This window comes from Sinohyriopsis cumingii, chromosome 4 (genome assembly GCF_028554795.1).
Source record: "Sinohyriopsis cumingii isolate HCF-2022 chromosome 4, ASM2855479v2, whole genome shotgun sequence".
Lineage (NCBI taxonomy): Eukaryota > Metazoa > Mollusca > Bivalvia > Unionida > Unionidae > Sinohyriopsis > Sinohyriopsis cumingii.
Window position 1 is genome coordinate 5,511,692 of NC_142964.1, and position 18,070 is coordinate 5,529,761.

At 32.1% G+C, this 18,070-nt stretch overlaps 1 protein-coding gene across 1 annotated transcript; it reads left to right on the top strand.

Annotated features, from left to right (window-relative positions):
* The first annotated feature begins 1,225 nt into the window (after positions 1 to 1,225).
* LOC149800569 (calcium/calmodulin-dependent protein kinase type IV-like) lies at positions 1,226 to 17,593 on the top strand. Its single transcript, XM_089954206.1, has 7 exons — positions 1,226 to 1,297; positions 1,590 to 1,628; positions 2,003 to 2,054; positions 2,907 to 2,981; positions 3,741 to 3,816; positions 12,052 to 12,169; positions 15,157 to 17,593. Exons 1-7 carry the CDS (start codon positions 1,235 to 1,237, stop codon positions 15,322 to 15,324), a joined length of 591 nt encoding a protein of 196 aa, XP_089810332.1. The 5' UTR covers positions 1,226 to 1,234; the 3' UTR covers positions 15,325 to 17,593.
* Positions 17,594 to 18,070: the final 477 nt, after the last annotated feature.

An 18,070-nucleotide genomic window follows, 5' to 3' on the forward strand; every position in this document is an offset into this window, starting at 1 on the left:
TCGTTTGGTTGAAAGTTATCTGATATTTTTCACGACGAATCGTATTCAGCAGAGTAATAATGGTACATCTAAACCGAAGGCATTTTATCACAAACAAAAACTAAAAAGAAAGGTGCTAATGTGTATATGTACACACTTATGATTATGTGTCGGATTATGTGTTTATATGTACACACTTATGATTATGTGTGCGATTAAGTGTTAATATGTACACACTTATGAGTATGTGTGTGATTATATGGTTATATATGCACACGTATGAGTATATTTGGGATTATGTGTTTATATGTACACACTCTTGAGTATGTGTGGGATTATGTATTTATATGTATTTATGATTATATGTGGGATTATGTGTTAATATGTATACGCTTATGATTATGGGTGGAATTATGTGTTTATACGTACACACTTATGATTATGTGTGGGACTATGTATTTATATGTGCACACCTATGAGTATGTGTGGGATTATGTGTTTATATATGCATACCTATGATTATGTGTGGGACTATGTGTTTATATGTGCACACCTATGATTATATGTGGGATTATGTATTAATATGTATACACTTAAGATCATGTGTGGGACTATATGTTTATATGTACACACTTATGAGTATGTGTGGGATTATGTGTTAATATGTCTACACTTATGATTATGTATGGGATTATGTGTTTATATGTACACACTTATGATTATGTGTGGGAGTATGTGTTTATTTGTACACACTTATGAGTATGTGTGGGATTATGTGTTTATATGTACACACTTATGAGTATGTGTGGGACTATGTGTTTATATGTATACAATTATGATTATGTGTGGGAGTATGTGTTTATATGTACACACTTCTGATTATGTGTGGGATTATGTGTTAATATGTATACACTTATGATTATGTGTGGGATTATGTGTTTATATGTACACACTTATTATGTGTGGGAGTATGTGTTTATATGTACACACTTATGATTATGTGTGGGATTATGTGTTAATATGTGCACACTTATGATTATGTGTGGGATTATGTGCTAATATGTATACACTTATGATTATGTGTGGGATTATGTGTTTATATGTACACACTTATTATGTGTGGGAGTATGTGTTTATATGTACACACTTATGATTATGTGTGGGATTATGTGTTAATATGTATACACTTATGATTATGTGTGGGATTATGTGTTAATATGTTTAAATGACTATTTTTCTCGACAGGATTGTTGTTATGGGTCACTACAGCGAAAGAGTCGCTGCCAACGCCGTGCGGCAAATATTGAATGGCTTAGCGGTAAGGCACAGATCATGATGGTAATGTTAAAATATTCCAAATCACTTTAATAATGATCCAGCTTAGTTTTTTGTTTGTTTTAAATTTATAGTTTAGCTACTGACCATTATTTATTATGCTATCCAGCTGCAGGATCTCTGTAAACAATGCAGATACACCGAATACACATCCCAATTATAAAAATATAACATGAGTCATACGATAACAAACACGTGCGAGACTTTTAAGTATAATGCATATGGTTCAGTGGATGACCTAATGTGTAAAGCATATACTTGCTTTATAATTTCAGGCTCTCCACAAATATGGAATTGTCCATAACAATTTAAAGGTGAGTTGATAGTTTACCCACGACAAAAGATTTTAGATCTTTTTTTATTCTGCCTGTCAGTCTCGCTTCCCCCCTCTCCGATGAAATAACATTTCCAACCTTCATAGAGAGCGTTTTACGCGGTAATTATAAGCTGTGAGAAAGAGGAATTTCCTGAAATTTCATATAACTAGTGTCAAGATCAATTCAGTTGCTATGATACGGAGAAGATAGGAGCTAATTGTATTGTTTGTTGTCTTTTACAGCATTCAGAGCCGAGGATAAGACTACATGTCGACATACCTTTTGTAAAAATTATGCCACTTTCATAATATTTTCCTTTACTTTCGCACCTGTGCCTACGACGTTGAATGTATGTTGCATTTCTTTTTCAGCCCGAGAATTTACTCTACGCTAATAGCTCAGAAACAGCACCGCTTAAAATATGTAAATACCACCACACCCTCTCTCTCTCTCTCTCTCCATTAATCTCGGAGGTGTTTTCAAGACGAATGTTTGATTACTATTTCAATTCGCTTCTCTGTAATCTACGACAAGTGATGTTTTTGTTATTTTTTTGAAACTATGATTGAAATGTCCGTGCACATTTATATTATAAAATATTATCAACAAAAATATAATAAAGTGTTTCAACATGGCAGATGCTGAATAAATTTTGAAAATCTTATTTCTCTCATGTAAAATTCAATTTTCTTGCTTTAAATTACTTGTTTTATATGTCAAGAAACAAATATACAGAACGTTTATCTTAGGAGAACAAAGAAAAGCGTTGTTTTGTTATTATTCGCTACAGCTTAATCAAATGACCTAACGTTCATTTTTCTATTTAAATATTGATAGTTGCACAGTTAATCGCCAGAAAATGGGTACATTTTATGTAAAATTTTTTATATTCATATATATATATATATATATATATATATATATATATATATATATATATATATATATATAATTTTTGTTACCAAATAAGCAAATTAAGCGAAATATCTGGTGCACCAATTATAAATCGGATTTACATTCTATATATGGGGGCCCCTGGTATCTGTGTGGTCTAAAGCGCTCGCCTTTGCCAATCACTGCCGTCTCACCTCTGTCCTCTTGGGGTCGATTCTCTGGCTGAGAAAGCTACCAGCAATCCCGTGGGTCGATGGTTCTTCACAGGGATTTCCCCGGGTTCTTTCTCCAGCAGTTATACTGGCCGCCACGCATAGCCTATCTTACGCTTAGAAATGGCGCTAAACCCCAAAACAAAACAACAACATTTTTATGTTTCAGCCGACCATTGTCTCTCGACAATTTTCGCAAACGAAATAATAAAGCAAAGGATGAGGGACACTCCCGAATACTGTGGTAGGTTTTAAACTACCGACGACTACTAATCTCTTATTGTGTGACATTTACAAATTCACATCGTTATAACTTCGTTGTTTCTTGCACGACTTGCGCCTTATTTCCACTGTATTCTCACAAGTCATAGCGAAATATGTGCATACATTTTGAAAAGAAGATATTCTTTTAATAGAAGTGGACATTTTAAAGACTAACCAGGGGATAGCTAATAGGATATTTGAAACGAACCGCAGTTACCGATGTATATGACTGCACGAACATGATTTAAGTATAGTCACATTTCTCATTTTATGTAAGTATAGTCCGATGATCAAGTAAAAGCTAAACACCTTGTAGCTATTACCATATATTGCTATACTTAATTATTTCCAACACTTCTGCTGACGTTTTTTATATGCATTTGTACCCACTTTTATTGTACAATACGCAATATGATATAGCCTGCATTGATTTATAGTACTTTCTATCATTTTATTGCACAGTGTGAATCATGCTTTATAGTCAAGAATGACTTCTAGTATATTTTGTCCTCTGCTGTTTTTTTAATTTTATGAATCGAATATGACGTTCTGTATGATGATTGTGATGCACGTATTTTTTGTAAGCAAGTGAAGTCGGTTTGAGACGAAATTTCTGTCACTCTTTATATATGATACATGAATATAGTATATTTCAAGTCGGTTATGAAAGAATGATTTAATGGTTGATAACCGATTTTGTTTCTTTGTTTTTTTTTTTTTCCTCCATAATAATAAACAGCTCCGGAAATGTTTGATGGACGGATCACTGCCTCTAGTTTAGACGTCTGGAGCGTGGGCGTTCTCACGTATATCCTGTAAGTGATCAGTGCGAGTCTGTAAGCATGCGCTAATTTATTTTGTTCTTTATTTAGTTATCATTGTCCCGAATCATGGATCAAGTAAACTAAATAAGAATATACTGCATTTTGTTTGCAATAAATTGTTTATTATGCTGATCGAATTGCCTTCCATTGTATTAATTTCCGAATGTAAGTATAGTTAACATTAATCCATTTGTAATTCCACTTATTGTTATTTACGCTTTGTTTTATTAAAGTTAGCTCTGTTTTGTGTATAATGCGAAACTCGGCAGCAAACAAGTGTACAAAAAGTGCACTTAATAAAACGCATCGAAATTCACAGAATCCAGTACTACCATTTCTACATTTAGATTTTAAAAGACATCTAGTACCATTTCTACATTTAGATTTTATAAGACATCCAATACCATTTCAACATTTAGATTTTATAAGACATCCAGTACCATTTCTACATTTAGATGTTATAAGACATCCAGTACCATTTCAACATTTAGATTTTATAAAACATCCAATACCATTTCTACATTTAGATTTTATAAGATATCCAGTACCATTTCGACATTTAGATTTTATAAGACATCCAATATCATTTCTACATTTAGATTTTATAAGACATCCAGTACCATTTCTACATTTAGATTTCATCAGACATCCAGTATCATTTCTACATTTAGATTTTATAATACATCTAGTACCATTTCTACATTTAGATTTTATAAGACATCCAGTACCATTTCTACATTTAGATTTTATTTGATATCCAATACCATTTCTACATTTAGATTTTATAAGACATCCAGTACCATTTCAACATTTAGATACCATTTCTACATTTAGATTTTATAAGACATCCAGTACCATTTCATCATTTACATTTTATTTGACATCGAGTACCATTTCTACATTTAGACTTTATAAGACATCCAGTACCATTTCTACATTTAGACTTTATAAGACATCCAGTACCATTTCTACATTTAGACTTTATAAGACATCCAGTACCATTTCTACATTTAGATTTTATAAGACATCCAGTACCATTTCTACATTTAGATTTTATAAGACATCCAGTACCATTTCTACATTTAGATTTTATTTGACATTCAATGCCATTTCTACATTTAGATTTTATAAGACTTCCAGTACCATTTCAACATTTAGATTTTATAAGACATCCAGTACCATTTCTACCTTTTGATTTTGTTTGACATCCAATACCATTTCTACATTTAGATTTTATAAGACATCCAGTACCATTTCTACATTTAGATTTTATTTGTCATCCAATACAATTGCTACATTTAGATTTTATAAGATATCCAGTACCATTTCTACATTTAGATTTTATAACACATCTAATACCAGTTGTACATTTAGATTTTATAAGACATCCAATACCAGTTCTACATTTAGATTTTATAAGACATCCAGTACCATTTCTACATTTAGATTTTATAAGACATCCAGTACCATTTCAACATTTAGATTTTATAAGACATCCAGTACCATTTCTACATTTAGATTTTATTTGTCATCCAATACAATTGCTACATTTAGATTTTATAAGACATCCAGTACCATTTCTACATTTAGATTTTATTTGTCATCCAATACCATTTCTACATTTAGATTTTAGAAGACATCCAGTACCATTTCAACATTTAGATCTTATCTGACATCCAATACCATTTCTACATTTAGATTTTATAAGACATCCAGTACCATTTCTACATTTAGATTTTATAAGACATCCAGTACCATTTCATCATTTAGATTTTATTTGACATCCAGTACCATTTCTACATTTAGATTTTATAAGGCATCCAGTACCATTTGATCATTTAGATTTTATTTGACATCCAGTACCATTTCTACATTGAGATTTTATTTGACTTCCAATACCATTTCAACATTTAGATTTTACAAGAGATCCAGTACCATTTCTACATTTAGATTGTATCTGACTTCCAATACCATTTCTACATTTAGATTTTATAAGAGGTCAGGTACCATTTCCACATTTAGATTTTATTTGACATCCAGTACCATTTCTGCATTTATATTTTATAAAATATCCAGTACCATTTCAACTTTTAGATTTTATAAGACATCCAGTACCATTTCTACATTTAGATTTTATTTGTCATCCAATACCATTTCTACATTTAGATTTTATAAGACATCCAGTACCATTTCAACATTTAGATTTTATAAGACATCCAGTACCATTTCTACTTGCAGATTTTATTTGTCATCCAGTACCATTTCAACATTTAGATTTTATTTGTCATCCAATACCATTTCTACATTTAGATTTTATAAGACATCCAATACCATTTCAACATTTAGATTTTATAAGATATCCAGTACCATTTCTACATTTAGATTTTATAAGACGTCCAGTACCATTTCTACATTTAGATTTTATTTGACATGCAATACCATATCTACATTTAGATTTTATAAGACATCCAGTACCATTTCTACATTTAGATTTTATAACAAATCCCGTACCATTTCTACATTTAGAGTTTATAAGACATCCAATACCATTTCAACATTTAGATTTTATAAGACATCCAATACTATTTCTACATTTACATTTTATAAGACATCCAGTACCATTTCTACATTTAGATTTTATAAGACATCCAGTACCATTTCTACATTTAGATTTTATTTGTCATCCAATACAATTTCTACATTTAGATTTTATAAGACATCCTGTACCATTTCAACATTTACATGTTATTTGACATCCAATACCATTTCAACATTTAGATTTTATAAGACATCAAGTAACATTTCTACATTTAGATTTTATAAGACGTCCAGTACCATTTCTACATTTAGATTTTATAAGACATCCAGTACCATTTCAACATTTAGATTAAGTTGAGATCCAATACCATTTCTACATTTAGATTTTGTGACATCCAATAACATTTCTTCATTTAGAATTTATAAGACAGCCAGTACCATTTCTACTTTTAGATTTTATAAGACATCCAGTACCATTTCTAATTTAGATTTTATAAGACATCCAGTACCATTTCAAAATTTAGATTTTATAAGACAACCAGTACCATTTCAACATTTAGATTGTATTTGACTTCGAATACCATTTCTACATTTAGATTTTATAAGTCATCCAGTACCATTTCTACATTTAGATTTTATTTGACATCCAATACCACTTCTACATTTAGATTTTATAAGACATCCAGTACCATTTCAACATTTAGATTTTATAAGACATGCAATACCATTTCAACATTTAGATTTTATTTGACATCCAGTACCATTTCTACATTTAGATTTTATAAGACATCCAGTACCATTTCTACATTTAGATTTTATAAGACATCCAGTACCATTTCTACATTTAGATTTTATAAGACATCCAGTACCATTTCAACATTTAGATTTTATAAGACATCCAGTACCATTTCTACATTTAGATTTTATAAGACATCCAGTACCATTTCTACATTTAGATTTTATAAGACATCCAGTACCATTTCTACATTTAGATTTTATAAGACATCCAGTACCATTTCTACATTTAGATTTTATTTGACATCCAATACCGCTTCTACATTTAGATTTTATAAGACATCCAGTACCATTTCTACATTTAGATTTTATTTGACATCCAGTACCATTTCTACATTTAGATTTTATAAGACTTTCAGTACCATTTCAACATTTAGATTTTATATGACTTCCAATACCATTTCTACATTTAGATTTTATAAGACATGCAATACCATTTCAACATTTAGATTTTATTTGACATCCAGTACCATTTCAACATTTAGATTTTATAAGACATCCAGTACCATTTCTACATTTAGATTTGATAAGACATCCTGTACCATTTCAACATTTAGATTTTATTTGACATCCAATACCATTTCTACATTTAGATTTTATATGACTTCCAATACCATTTGTTCATTTAGAATTTATAAGACATCCAGCACCATTACATTTAGATTTTATAAGACATGCAATACCATTTCGACATTTAGATTTAATAAGACATCCAATACCATTTCTATATTTAGATTTTATAAGACATGCAATACCATTTCGACATTTAGATTTTATAAGACATCCAATACCATTTCTATATTTAGATTTTATAAGACATCCAATATCACTTCTACATTTAGATTTTATAATAATAATGATAATAATAATAATAATAATAATAATGAGGACTTTGTATAGCGCCTAATCTTTAGAAGCTCTAAGCGCTTTATAACACTGGACAACACCTATAAGAAAAAACAAAAAAAAAACAAACAAAAAACAAACAAACAAATTAAGACCTCCAGTACCATTTCTACATTTAGATTTTATAAGACATCCAATACCATTTCTACATTTAAATTTTATAAGCTTTTATAAGACATCCGATACCATTTCAACTTTTAGATTTTATAAGACATCCAGTACCATTTCTACATTTAGATTTTATAAGACATCCAGTACCATTTCTACATTTAGATTTTATAAGACATCCAGTACCATTTCTACATTTAGATTTTATAAGACATCCAGTACCATTTCTACATTTAGATTTTATAAGACATCCAGTACCATTTCAACATTTAGATTTTATAAGACATCCAACACCATTTCTACATTTAGATTTTATAAGACATCCAGTACCATTTCAACATTTAGATTTTATTTGATGTCCAATACCATTTCAACATTTAGATTTTATAAGACATCCAGTACCATTTCTAAATTAGATTTTATAAGACATCCAGTACCATTTCTACATTTAGATTTTATAAGACATCTAGTACCATTTCAACATTTAGATTTTATAAGACACCCAGTACAATTTCTACATTTAGATTGTATTTGAAATCCAATACCATTTCAACATTTAGATTTTATAAGACATCCAGTACCATTTCTAAATTAGATTTTATAAGACATCCAGTACCATTTCTACATTTAGATTTTATAAGACATCTAGTACCATTTCAACATTTAGATTTTACAAGACATCCATTACCATTTCTACATTTAGATTTTATTTGACGTCCAATACCATTTCAACATTTAGATTTTATAAAACACCCTGTACCATTTCATCATTTCGATTTTATAAGACATCCAGTACCATTTCTACATTTAGATTTTATAAGACATCCATTACCATTTCAACATTTAGATTTTATTTGATGTCCAATACCATTTCAACATTTAGATTTTATAAGACATCCAGTACCATTTCTAAATTAGATTTTATAAGACATCCAGTACCATTTCTTCATTTAGATTTTATAAGACATCTAGTACCATTTCAACATTTAGATTTTATAAGACACCCAGTACAATTTCTACATTTAGATTGTATTTGAAATCCAATACCATTTCAACATTTAGATTTTATAAGACATCCAGTACCATTTCTAAATTAGATTTTATAAGACATCCAGTACCATTTCTACATTTAGATTTTATAAGACATCTAGTACCATTTCAACATTTAGATTTTACAAGACATCCATTACCATTTCTACATTTAGATTTTATTTGACGTCCAATACCATTTCAACATTTAGATTTTATAAGACACCCTGTACCATTTCATCATTTCGATTTTATAAGACATCCAGTACCATTTCTACATTTAGATTTTATAAGATATCCAGTACCATTTCAACATTTAGATTTTATAAGACATGCAGTACCATTTCTACATTTAGATTTTATAAGACATCCAGTACCATTTCTACATTTAGATTTTATAAGACATCCAGTACCATTTCTACATTTAGATTTTATAAGACATCCAGTACCATTTCAACATTTAGATTTTATAAGACATCCAACACCATTTCTACATTTAGATTTTATAAGACATCCAGTACCATTTCAACATTTAGATTTTATTTGATGTCCAATACCATTTCAACATTTAGATTTTATAAGACACCCAGTACAATTTCTACATTTAGATTGTATTTGAAATCCAATACCATTTCAACATTTAGATTTTATAAGACATCCAGTACCATTTCTAAATTAGATTTTATAAGACATCCAGTACCATTTCTACATTTAGATTTTATAAGACATCTAGTACCATTTCAACATTTAGATTTTACAAGACATCCATTACCATTTCTACATTTAGATTTTATTTGACGTCCAATACCATTTCAACATTTAGATTTTATAAGACACCCTGTACCATTTCATCATTTCGATTTTATAAGACATCCAGTACCATTTCTACATTTAGATTTTATAAGATATCCAGTACCATTTCAACATTTAGATTTTATTTGACATCCAGTACCATTTCAACATTTAGATTTTTTTTGACATCCAGTACCATTTCAACATTTAGATTTTATAAGGCATCCAGTACCATTTCTACGTTTAGATTTTAAAAGAGATCCGATATTTTTTAATGCTCTCAGATGTGTTTGTTTCGGATACAAAATTTTATACTAATGTTTACATTTTGTTGCAAGAATGACAGAGAGAAAAGTAAAGCCTATGTTCAATGAATAGATAGATCTAATTAATTATGATTAGAATACAGAAATTCCATAGTCTGATATTATATGTTCTATATATAAATTAAACAATATCTTGTGTTTTCTAAAGCATTAATGTACATAGAACTAGGTATAGAATCCTTTGAAAGCCGAACTCAATAATTTAGAGTTTACTGTGTGATAATATAGTCTCGGTGAAACAACTCAAATATATACACCGAACTGTGCATGTATTACTGCTCCAGCAAAGACACAATGTACTTAAAGTACTACAGTGCTCTCTCTCTCTCTCTCTCATGATATTTATAGGAGACAGGAGGACTCGCGATACAGGTAGGGGAAAATTATACACGATAATGACTTGGCAAGGTTGTCTCTAACACCTCAGAATATGAAAAATACAATTATACTTTGTTCTCATTAGCAACGAACTAAAATGACTTAAAACAGAGGAAGAAGCTTTGATGAAACTTAATTGATACAATTTACGGGATCCTTGACCATACGAATGGTAAGGCAACGGTATGCTGAAGGACTTTGCCATGAGGGATATTGTCATTAAATGAGGACAATTTGTGGGGTCCATTACCATACGAATGGTAAGGCAACGGTATGCTGAAGGACTTTGCCATGAGGGATATTCCTATTAAATGAGGACAATTTGTGGGATCCATGCCCATAGGAATGGTAAGGCAACGGTATGCTGAAGGACTTTGCCATAAGGGATATTGGTATTAAATGAGGACAATTTGTGGGATCCATGCCCATACGAATGGTAAGGCAACGGTATGCTGAAGGATTTTGCCATGAGGGATATTGGCATTAAATGAGGTCAATTTGTGGGATCCATGACCACACGAATGGTAAGGCAACGGTATGCTGAAGGACTTTGCCATGAGGCATATTGGTATTAAATGAGGACAATTTTTGGGATCCATTACCATACGAATGGTAAGGCAACGGTATGCTGAAGGACTTTGCCATGAGGCATATTGGTATTAAATTAGGACAATTTGTGGGATCCATTACCATACGAATGGTAAGGCAACGGTATGCTGAAGGACTTTGCCATGAGGGATATTGGCATTAAATGAGGACAATTTGTGGGATCCATTACCATACGAATTGTAAGGCAACGGTATGCTGAAGGACTTTGCCATGAGGGATATTGGTATTAAATGAGGACAATTTGACAACATTGCAAAGAAAGCCGTTGCTCAATTACATTATGGGTTGATAATTTTATGCGACCCACCAAAATATGCACAGACATATGTCTACTGGGATGAGGTCTCAGTAAAATAAAAAAATCGTAAAGGTATCCCATAATCACCACTAAGTTACAAGTTTTGGATGAGAGAAATGAAATCATTATCAAAATTTGTTTTAAAATGAAGAGATCAAAGTTAGTGCCAGGCAAAATTCGAATGAGTTTTTAACACTAGCAACCGTAACTAACCAAATAAGTGCTTGTTAGAGCTGGCTTGCAGCCTTTTGGAAGTCACACCGTTTATTTTGATCAAAATTTTTTGTAATTAGTACATTCAAATATAATGGCAACAAAATGACAGATAATTGTTGCTTGAGTAATGACTATTAAAAATATAAGGATGTTGCCGACTCAGTAATTCTGATTTGATTAATATAACACTAATTACTGTCATATTAATCACATTTCCTGAAATATTTTCAGTCTTTGCGGCTATCAGCCCTTCCAGCATAACCAGAGAAACATGCTCTTTAAGCAAATCATGAAAGGGGATTTTAGGTTTTCATCACCCGCCTGGGATTCTATATCTGAAAATGGCAAGGTTGGTATGTCAAGGTTTGCCTTGGATATACAAATAGTTCTCCTGTTTTTTGAAAGAAAGGAAATAACTTTTGATTTAATGCAGAATTTTTCGTAAACCTTAAGTGATTCAACTTGTAAGTGTAGGTAGAAACATATACATTCGGTTGTAAGCAATTGGTGTGTGTGTGTGTGTGTGTCTGACACTGTGGGGCCTTAATGGAAACCATTACGGCAATTTTGAGAAAGTGTAGGTTCCTATGGGATATCAGCATTAGCGATTATGAGCCGGTATCAGGCCTTAAGGGAATTAATATTACATGGCCACTATGGGGCCCTGCGGGAATATGACATAGATGGGGCAATTAGGGGGCCCATGGGATTTAATATTAGGGTGTATTGCCCTCCCCCCGGGAATTTAACATTAGGGATGACACCATAGAGCCTCGTGGGAATTTAACATTACAGATGACACTACGGCCTTCTGTGGAACTGTTAATATTGCATATGGACTAATGGGAATTGATCAGTGCGGGCATTCTAGGGTTTACGAATCTTGAACAGAGTCAGACATACCTACAAACATAAACTCATCATGAGTGACAAATATCTTTTGTGACTTGCCTATTGCGATATACCAACATTTTGACCAATACATTTAGTGGCAGAGCAAACCCAAACCTGACTGACCAACGCGTATTCTGACTGACCAATAACTATTTTAACCGATAAATAAATTTTCTGACTGTATAACTCCTATTCTGACAACACTAGCTGATACACACCTTTGCTGACTAACCACCACATATTTCGACTGGAAACATGTATTCCGACTGACCTATACCGATATTTTGACCAACTATACTCTATGTTCATTGATCAAGACATACTCTGACCTACTGAGGATCACCTATTTTGAGAATGTCCATGCACAAAAATGATAGAGGTGTCCGAAGGTCATTACTGTAGGGAGCAACAGTTTATATTTCAAGGAAGAGGAAGGGGGTGGAGAGCATGATATCTTTCTGGCATAGCCGAGAATAGATTTTCTTGAAGTAAAAGGAAATGAAAATTTTGGTCTGAAAGATGAAAGAAAATCTCAGGCCCAAACAAACAAAGTGATGATAGAAAGAAGAGTTATTTGACGGTCATTAACACAATTTCTATCCAACACCCACTTTTGCCATCTATCACGAACCGTTGCAAACAACACTAATGAGGGAAGGTAAGGGATAGTTAATGGTTACTAACACAGCTATATATCATCCAGCACCAACTTTTACCATCCTACACCCACCCTTACAAAGGTGAGAAAGTGGAGGCATGTGATAGTTACTAATACACATAATTACAGTGCAACATAAACTTACAAACAAAATGGAATATGACAAGCGAGATGGGTGGGTATGCCATCATAACTTAACGTTCAATAGTCACACTCATACAAACAAACTGTGCTGGTGTCTCCATTCATAAAGCAATACTCTCTGGATGGCTAACTCTAGACGCACTACAAATAACTGAATAATAAAATGTCGTCATTTGTTGGCAAACTGCCATATTTAGTTTCAATCCCATTTCCTTACAGCATAAAGTGGTTTTCTACGACGTGTTCCCTTTCCCCTTCACGTAGACGGATTAGTCTGGATTGAATACAGCCTACTGGAGACGGTAGTAGAGTGACTTAGATTTAATTATATATTGCTTCTTCGAGAATACATTGTGGAAAACCAATTTATAATGTAAGAAAAGGGATTGAAACCAAATTGCTTTCGTTTTCTTTATCCTATATAGTTTGTAAGGATGACGGTCAGGTACTAAAATTCAATAGATTATGTGCTTTTGTGATGTATGTATGTATGTATGTATGTATGTATGTATGTATGTATGTATGTATGTATGTATGTATCGAGGATCATGTAAGTTTATCGTTTTAAATCACTGTTGGTTAGATTGTGCGCTTGAAAGAAGTTTTTGATCTCAATCATTTCCATATCCCCAAAACACCAAGTCTGGTGAATATTTCGCAGAGTATGTGTATCAACTCCATTAAACACAACTAAAATATTACAGTTATCTCTGATCACGTTATGTATTTGTGTATATCTCTGAGTAACATAAATCACATCAATATGTTAGTTGTGTTTAATGGAGTTGATACACATACTCTGCGAAATGTTCATCAGGCTTGGTGTAGTGGGGATATGGACATGATTAAATTCAAAACCTTCTTTTCAAAAGCACAATCTAGCCCACCCAGATTTATAACGATAAATTTACACAATCCTCGATCACGATATCGTATAGGTCTTGATACAATCTTTGGATGAGAGATTGATTTAATTACTCATACATTTATAGCAGCAGAGGAGGTGCGACCTCAACGAAACGTCCGGTGGGAAACAAAGCACACATACAAATTTAGCAAGAAAAAAAAAAAAAAACAAACGACAAAGATAATGTAACAAAACAAATCTAACCCAATTAGAGAAACTCTCGGTAAGTTATAGGTTTCGGTTTGGCGTTATTACGCTTATATATTTCATTTTCGTACGAAGTTTTATTTTTTCACAAATGACGTTCTATCAAGAGGTCTGTTCACCTCCTTTGCTGCTATGTGTGTATGCATGTACGTATGTATGTATGTATGTATGTATGTATGCATGCATGCATTCTTGTGTGTGTGTGTGTGTGTGTGTGTGTGTGTGTGTGTGTGTGTGTGTGTGGTGAGATGGCTAGTTACGGGGTGGGGGTAAGTAGACAGATCTTATAGGCAGCAAGGTTGTTAGGATGGTGTACAGTGATCAGATTATCTATCATTCTATCCATCCGTAGGTCTGTCTATCTTTCTATAATATCACTTCTTTTGTAACAACATCTTTCAAATACAGCTTGGTCTGATTGCAGTCTTTATTTTTATGATATATACTCAGAGAGCAGATTGACAACTGTTTATTTAGCTAAAACGAAAAATGTATTTGAAATAGTTTTCTTCAAAATCTTTTCCAGGACTTTGTAAAAAGGTTGCTGTCAGTTGATGTGTTCAAGCGACCTACCGTGCGGCAGGCGTTGGTGCATCCATGGGTGAGAGGAATTGCTGCCAAGCATGAGTACTTGGAAGATACACAAAGAAAGATCAAAGAATTCAATCACAAGAGAAAACAAAGCATACAATGAACAGTTCTTGGTGGTTATCAGGGAGACATTTAATTCGATCATCTTAATTTTGCTGACATTCGAATGGATTGTTCTGCTCTAAATTTACTTACTTAAAACTCAAGTAAGACAATGGAAACAAAATATGTGTTGGTTTCATTATGTCAGTGATAGATAGAAGATTTGTTTGTCAAAAGTTAATATGACTATTTATTTTAAGAAATATCATTTTTTATATGAATTTATGATATAGTATTATGAATGAGAGTGAATAATGAGCTTTACATGGAAGACAGTCCCTTACTTCCACCATTCAGTATAAGTTATCCTTTTATCAGAATATATCTACAAATAGGTAAGATTCCAATATTTCTAATAAGGGGAGTATTGCCAGAAAATAGAGTGGAAACCTCTCAAAGAAGAATATTGAACAGGGTATGTTTAAATCACTTAGAGAAAGTCGAATATACAAGTTTCTGATATTTAACAAAAAACAGTAACTGCATTGTACATCAATTTCCCCATAATTTATATCCATTAAATAATTTTGTGATGAACAAAACATTTACCCGCAGCACAACACACGTTTTAGGCAACGGAAAAATGAACTCATTGTACACAAATGGAACGATCAGTATTTGGAGTTTTCACCCTTTCACCATAAACGTAAGTCTTGGTCTATTCTGTTTGTGAAATCTAATAACTTTCGCTTGTCAAAGTGTACTGAATTTATACAATATATGAATTAAGAAGTAAATAGCAGAAAATATTGGCATACATTACATTTTTAAAATAAATTGAATTTGGTATTTCATTTTAGAAACATTGATTGTGTCCGAATACCGATCCCGGTTTTTAAGAATAAAAAAATGTTCTTCAGCATGACTTAAACTACTGCTGAAAATTTTATCATGATTGATTTTATACAAAGTATTCATTGGTTTTCTACAAAGTATTCATTGGTTTTCTACAAAGTATTCATTGGTTTTCTGCAAAGTATTCATTGGTTTTCTACAAAGTATTCAGTGATTTTCTACAAAGTATTAATTGGTTGTATACAAAGTATTAATTTATTTTATACAAAGTATTCATTGATTTTATACAAATTACTAATCGATTGTATACAAAATATTCATTTATTTTATACAAAGTATTCATTGGTTTTCTACAAAGTATCCATTGATTTTATACAAAGTATTCATTGATTTGATAAAAGTATTCATTGATTTTACACAAAATATTCGTTGATTTTATACAACGTATTCATTGGATATAGAAGAAGGTGAAGGATATTAACGAAACTTTTCTTTATAAGTTGAAACCCTCAAACATACCATGGTGGTCACATTAGAGTCATCTGTTTCCTCATTGCTGGAACTACATGGGAACTCTATGTATTTACATACACGTGGCGGACTGTTGACAATTTCCACAATTTGTTTGTTTGATTGATTGGTTGATTGTGAGATTTATTATAAAAGAGCTATACAAGTATAAAAACAACGATATCATGGTAAAAATATATGAGGGTTCCCAATAAAAGGGGTTGTAAATATTCTTTGTAAATTGTAAATAGATAATAAAAATAAATAAGGATGATTAGCAGAACGAATATTCGTTAAAAATATTTAAAAAAATAGGACTGCACGCCAGTTAAACTTTTCGAATACATATTAACTTCCTTCAAGAAGTTTAGAATAGAAGTCACATTTACGCTATTCAATAATTCTTCCATGTGTTGAACATTGTAGGAACGATTGCGTAGTTTGGAGATCGAAACAATCTATCATAAAGTGCTTCACAGAAAAGGGTTAATTGTTTGGAACGCATTTCGATAGTCTTCGCCTTTTTATATGAATGAGGGGATTATACAAGTAGTAGCACCAATTCTAAGCCTTACAACGACTATCTCGTCACTACGGATGGTCTGTAGGAAGGAGGCTAGTCGCCTAGGGCTGGTTAGATCACATGGAGTTAGTTATTCACAGCATCATTCCATGATGCTTGCCACTTACTAAATAAAGTGTTTTGATACTAGGCTTAAACTCAGTGCATGGCATTTTCAATCAGATGGTTCTAGAGATAAGGCAATTTTAGCAGCGCGGTCATCTTTTTCTTTACGTCTAATACCAACATGGCTGTTTAGCAAACATTATATTTTGAGAGGTACACATCTCTGTATGTTTGATGAAATATAGGTCAGTGGTGGGTTTTCTAGGTTTCTTCTGTGTAGTGAATGAAGTACTGTCCTCAAATTTTAATGCAAGGAAACAAGAAGGAAATTTCTGCATTATTGAAGAATAAGATTTAGTGGTTCTGGCAGCCAATTAGATCTCACGTTGCATGAAACTGGCCAATGCGAATACTCGTTGATTTCCTCTTTAGAACAGCGGCATTTAATTAATAACAAGCGTTTGTTTTATTTTACTTGTATCAGTAAGTCTATCGAGGGAATCCTGTTTTTTTAAATATCTGTTTAATTCAATCTGGTTCACGAAGGTTTTCAAAATTCATGTAATGATAAACTTCAGCATTTGTGATAATTAACTCCACCGCCACTACCGCCGCTACCACTACAACTGTTTCTACTACTACTACTACTACTACTACAGCAGTTTGTGTTTGTTTTTGGAATTTACGCATCAAATCAGGCAGTTGTTTCAACGAATGTTGACAGTGGAACATGTTTCTGACTTTCTACTTCGAATGTGCAAGCCTTAACGGCTGATTACTACGGCAGCATTCCAATCCTCGCTTCGTCGGTACC

Bases quoted from the DNA above. Each gene is read 5' to 3' on its own strand.
- LOC149800569 (XM_089954206.1), top strand. From the start codon at position 1,235: ATGGGTCACTACAGCGAAAGAGTCGCTGCCAACGCCGTGCGGCAAATA. The intron at 1,298-1,589 runs GTAAGGCACAGA...TTATAATTTCAG, and splicing joins AAATATTGAATGGCTTAGCG to GCTCTCCACAAATATGGAAT. The intron at 12,170-15,156 runs GTTGGTATGTCA...AATCTTTTCCAG, and splicing joins CTATATCTGAAAATGGCAAG to GACTTTGTAAAAAGGTTGCT.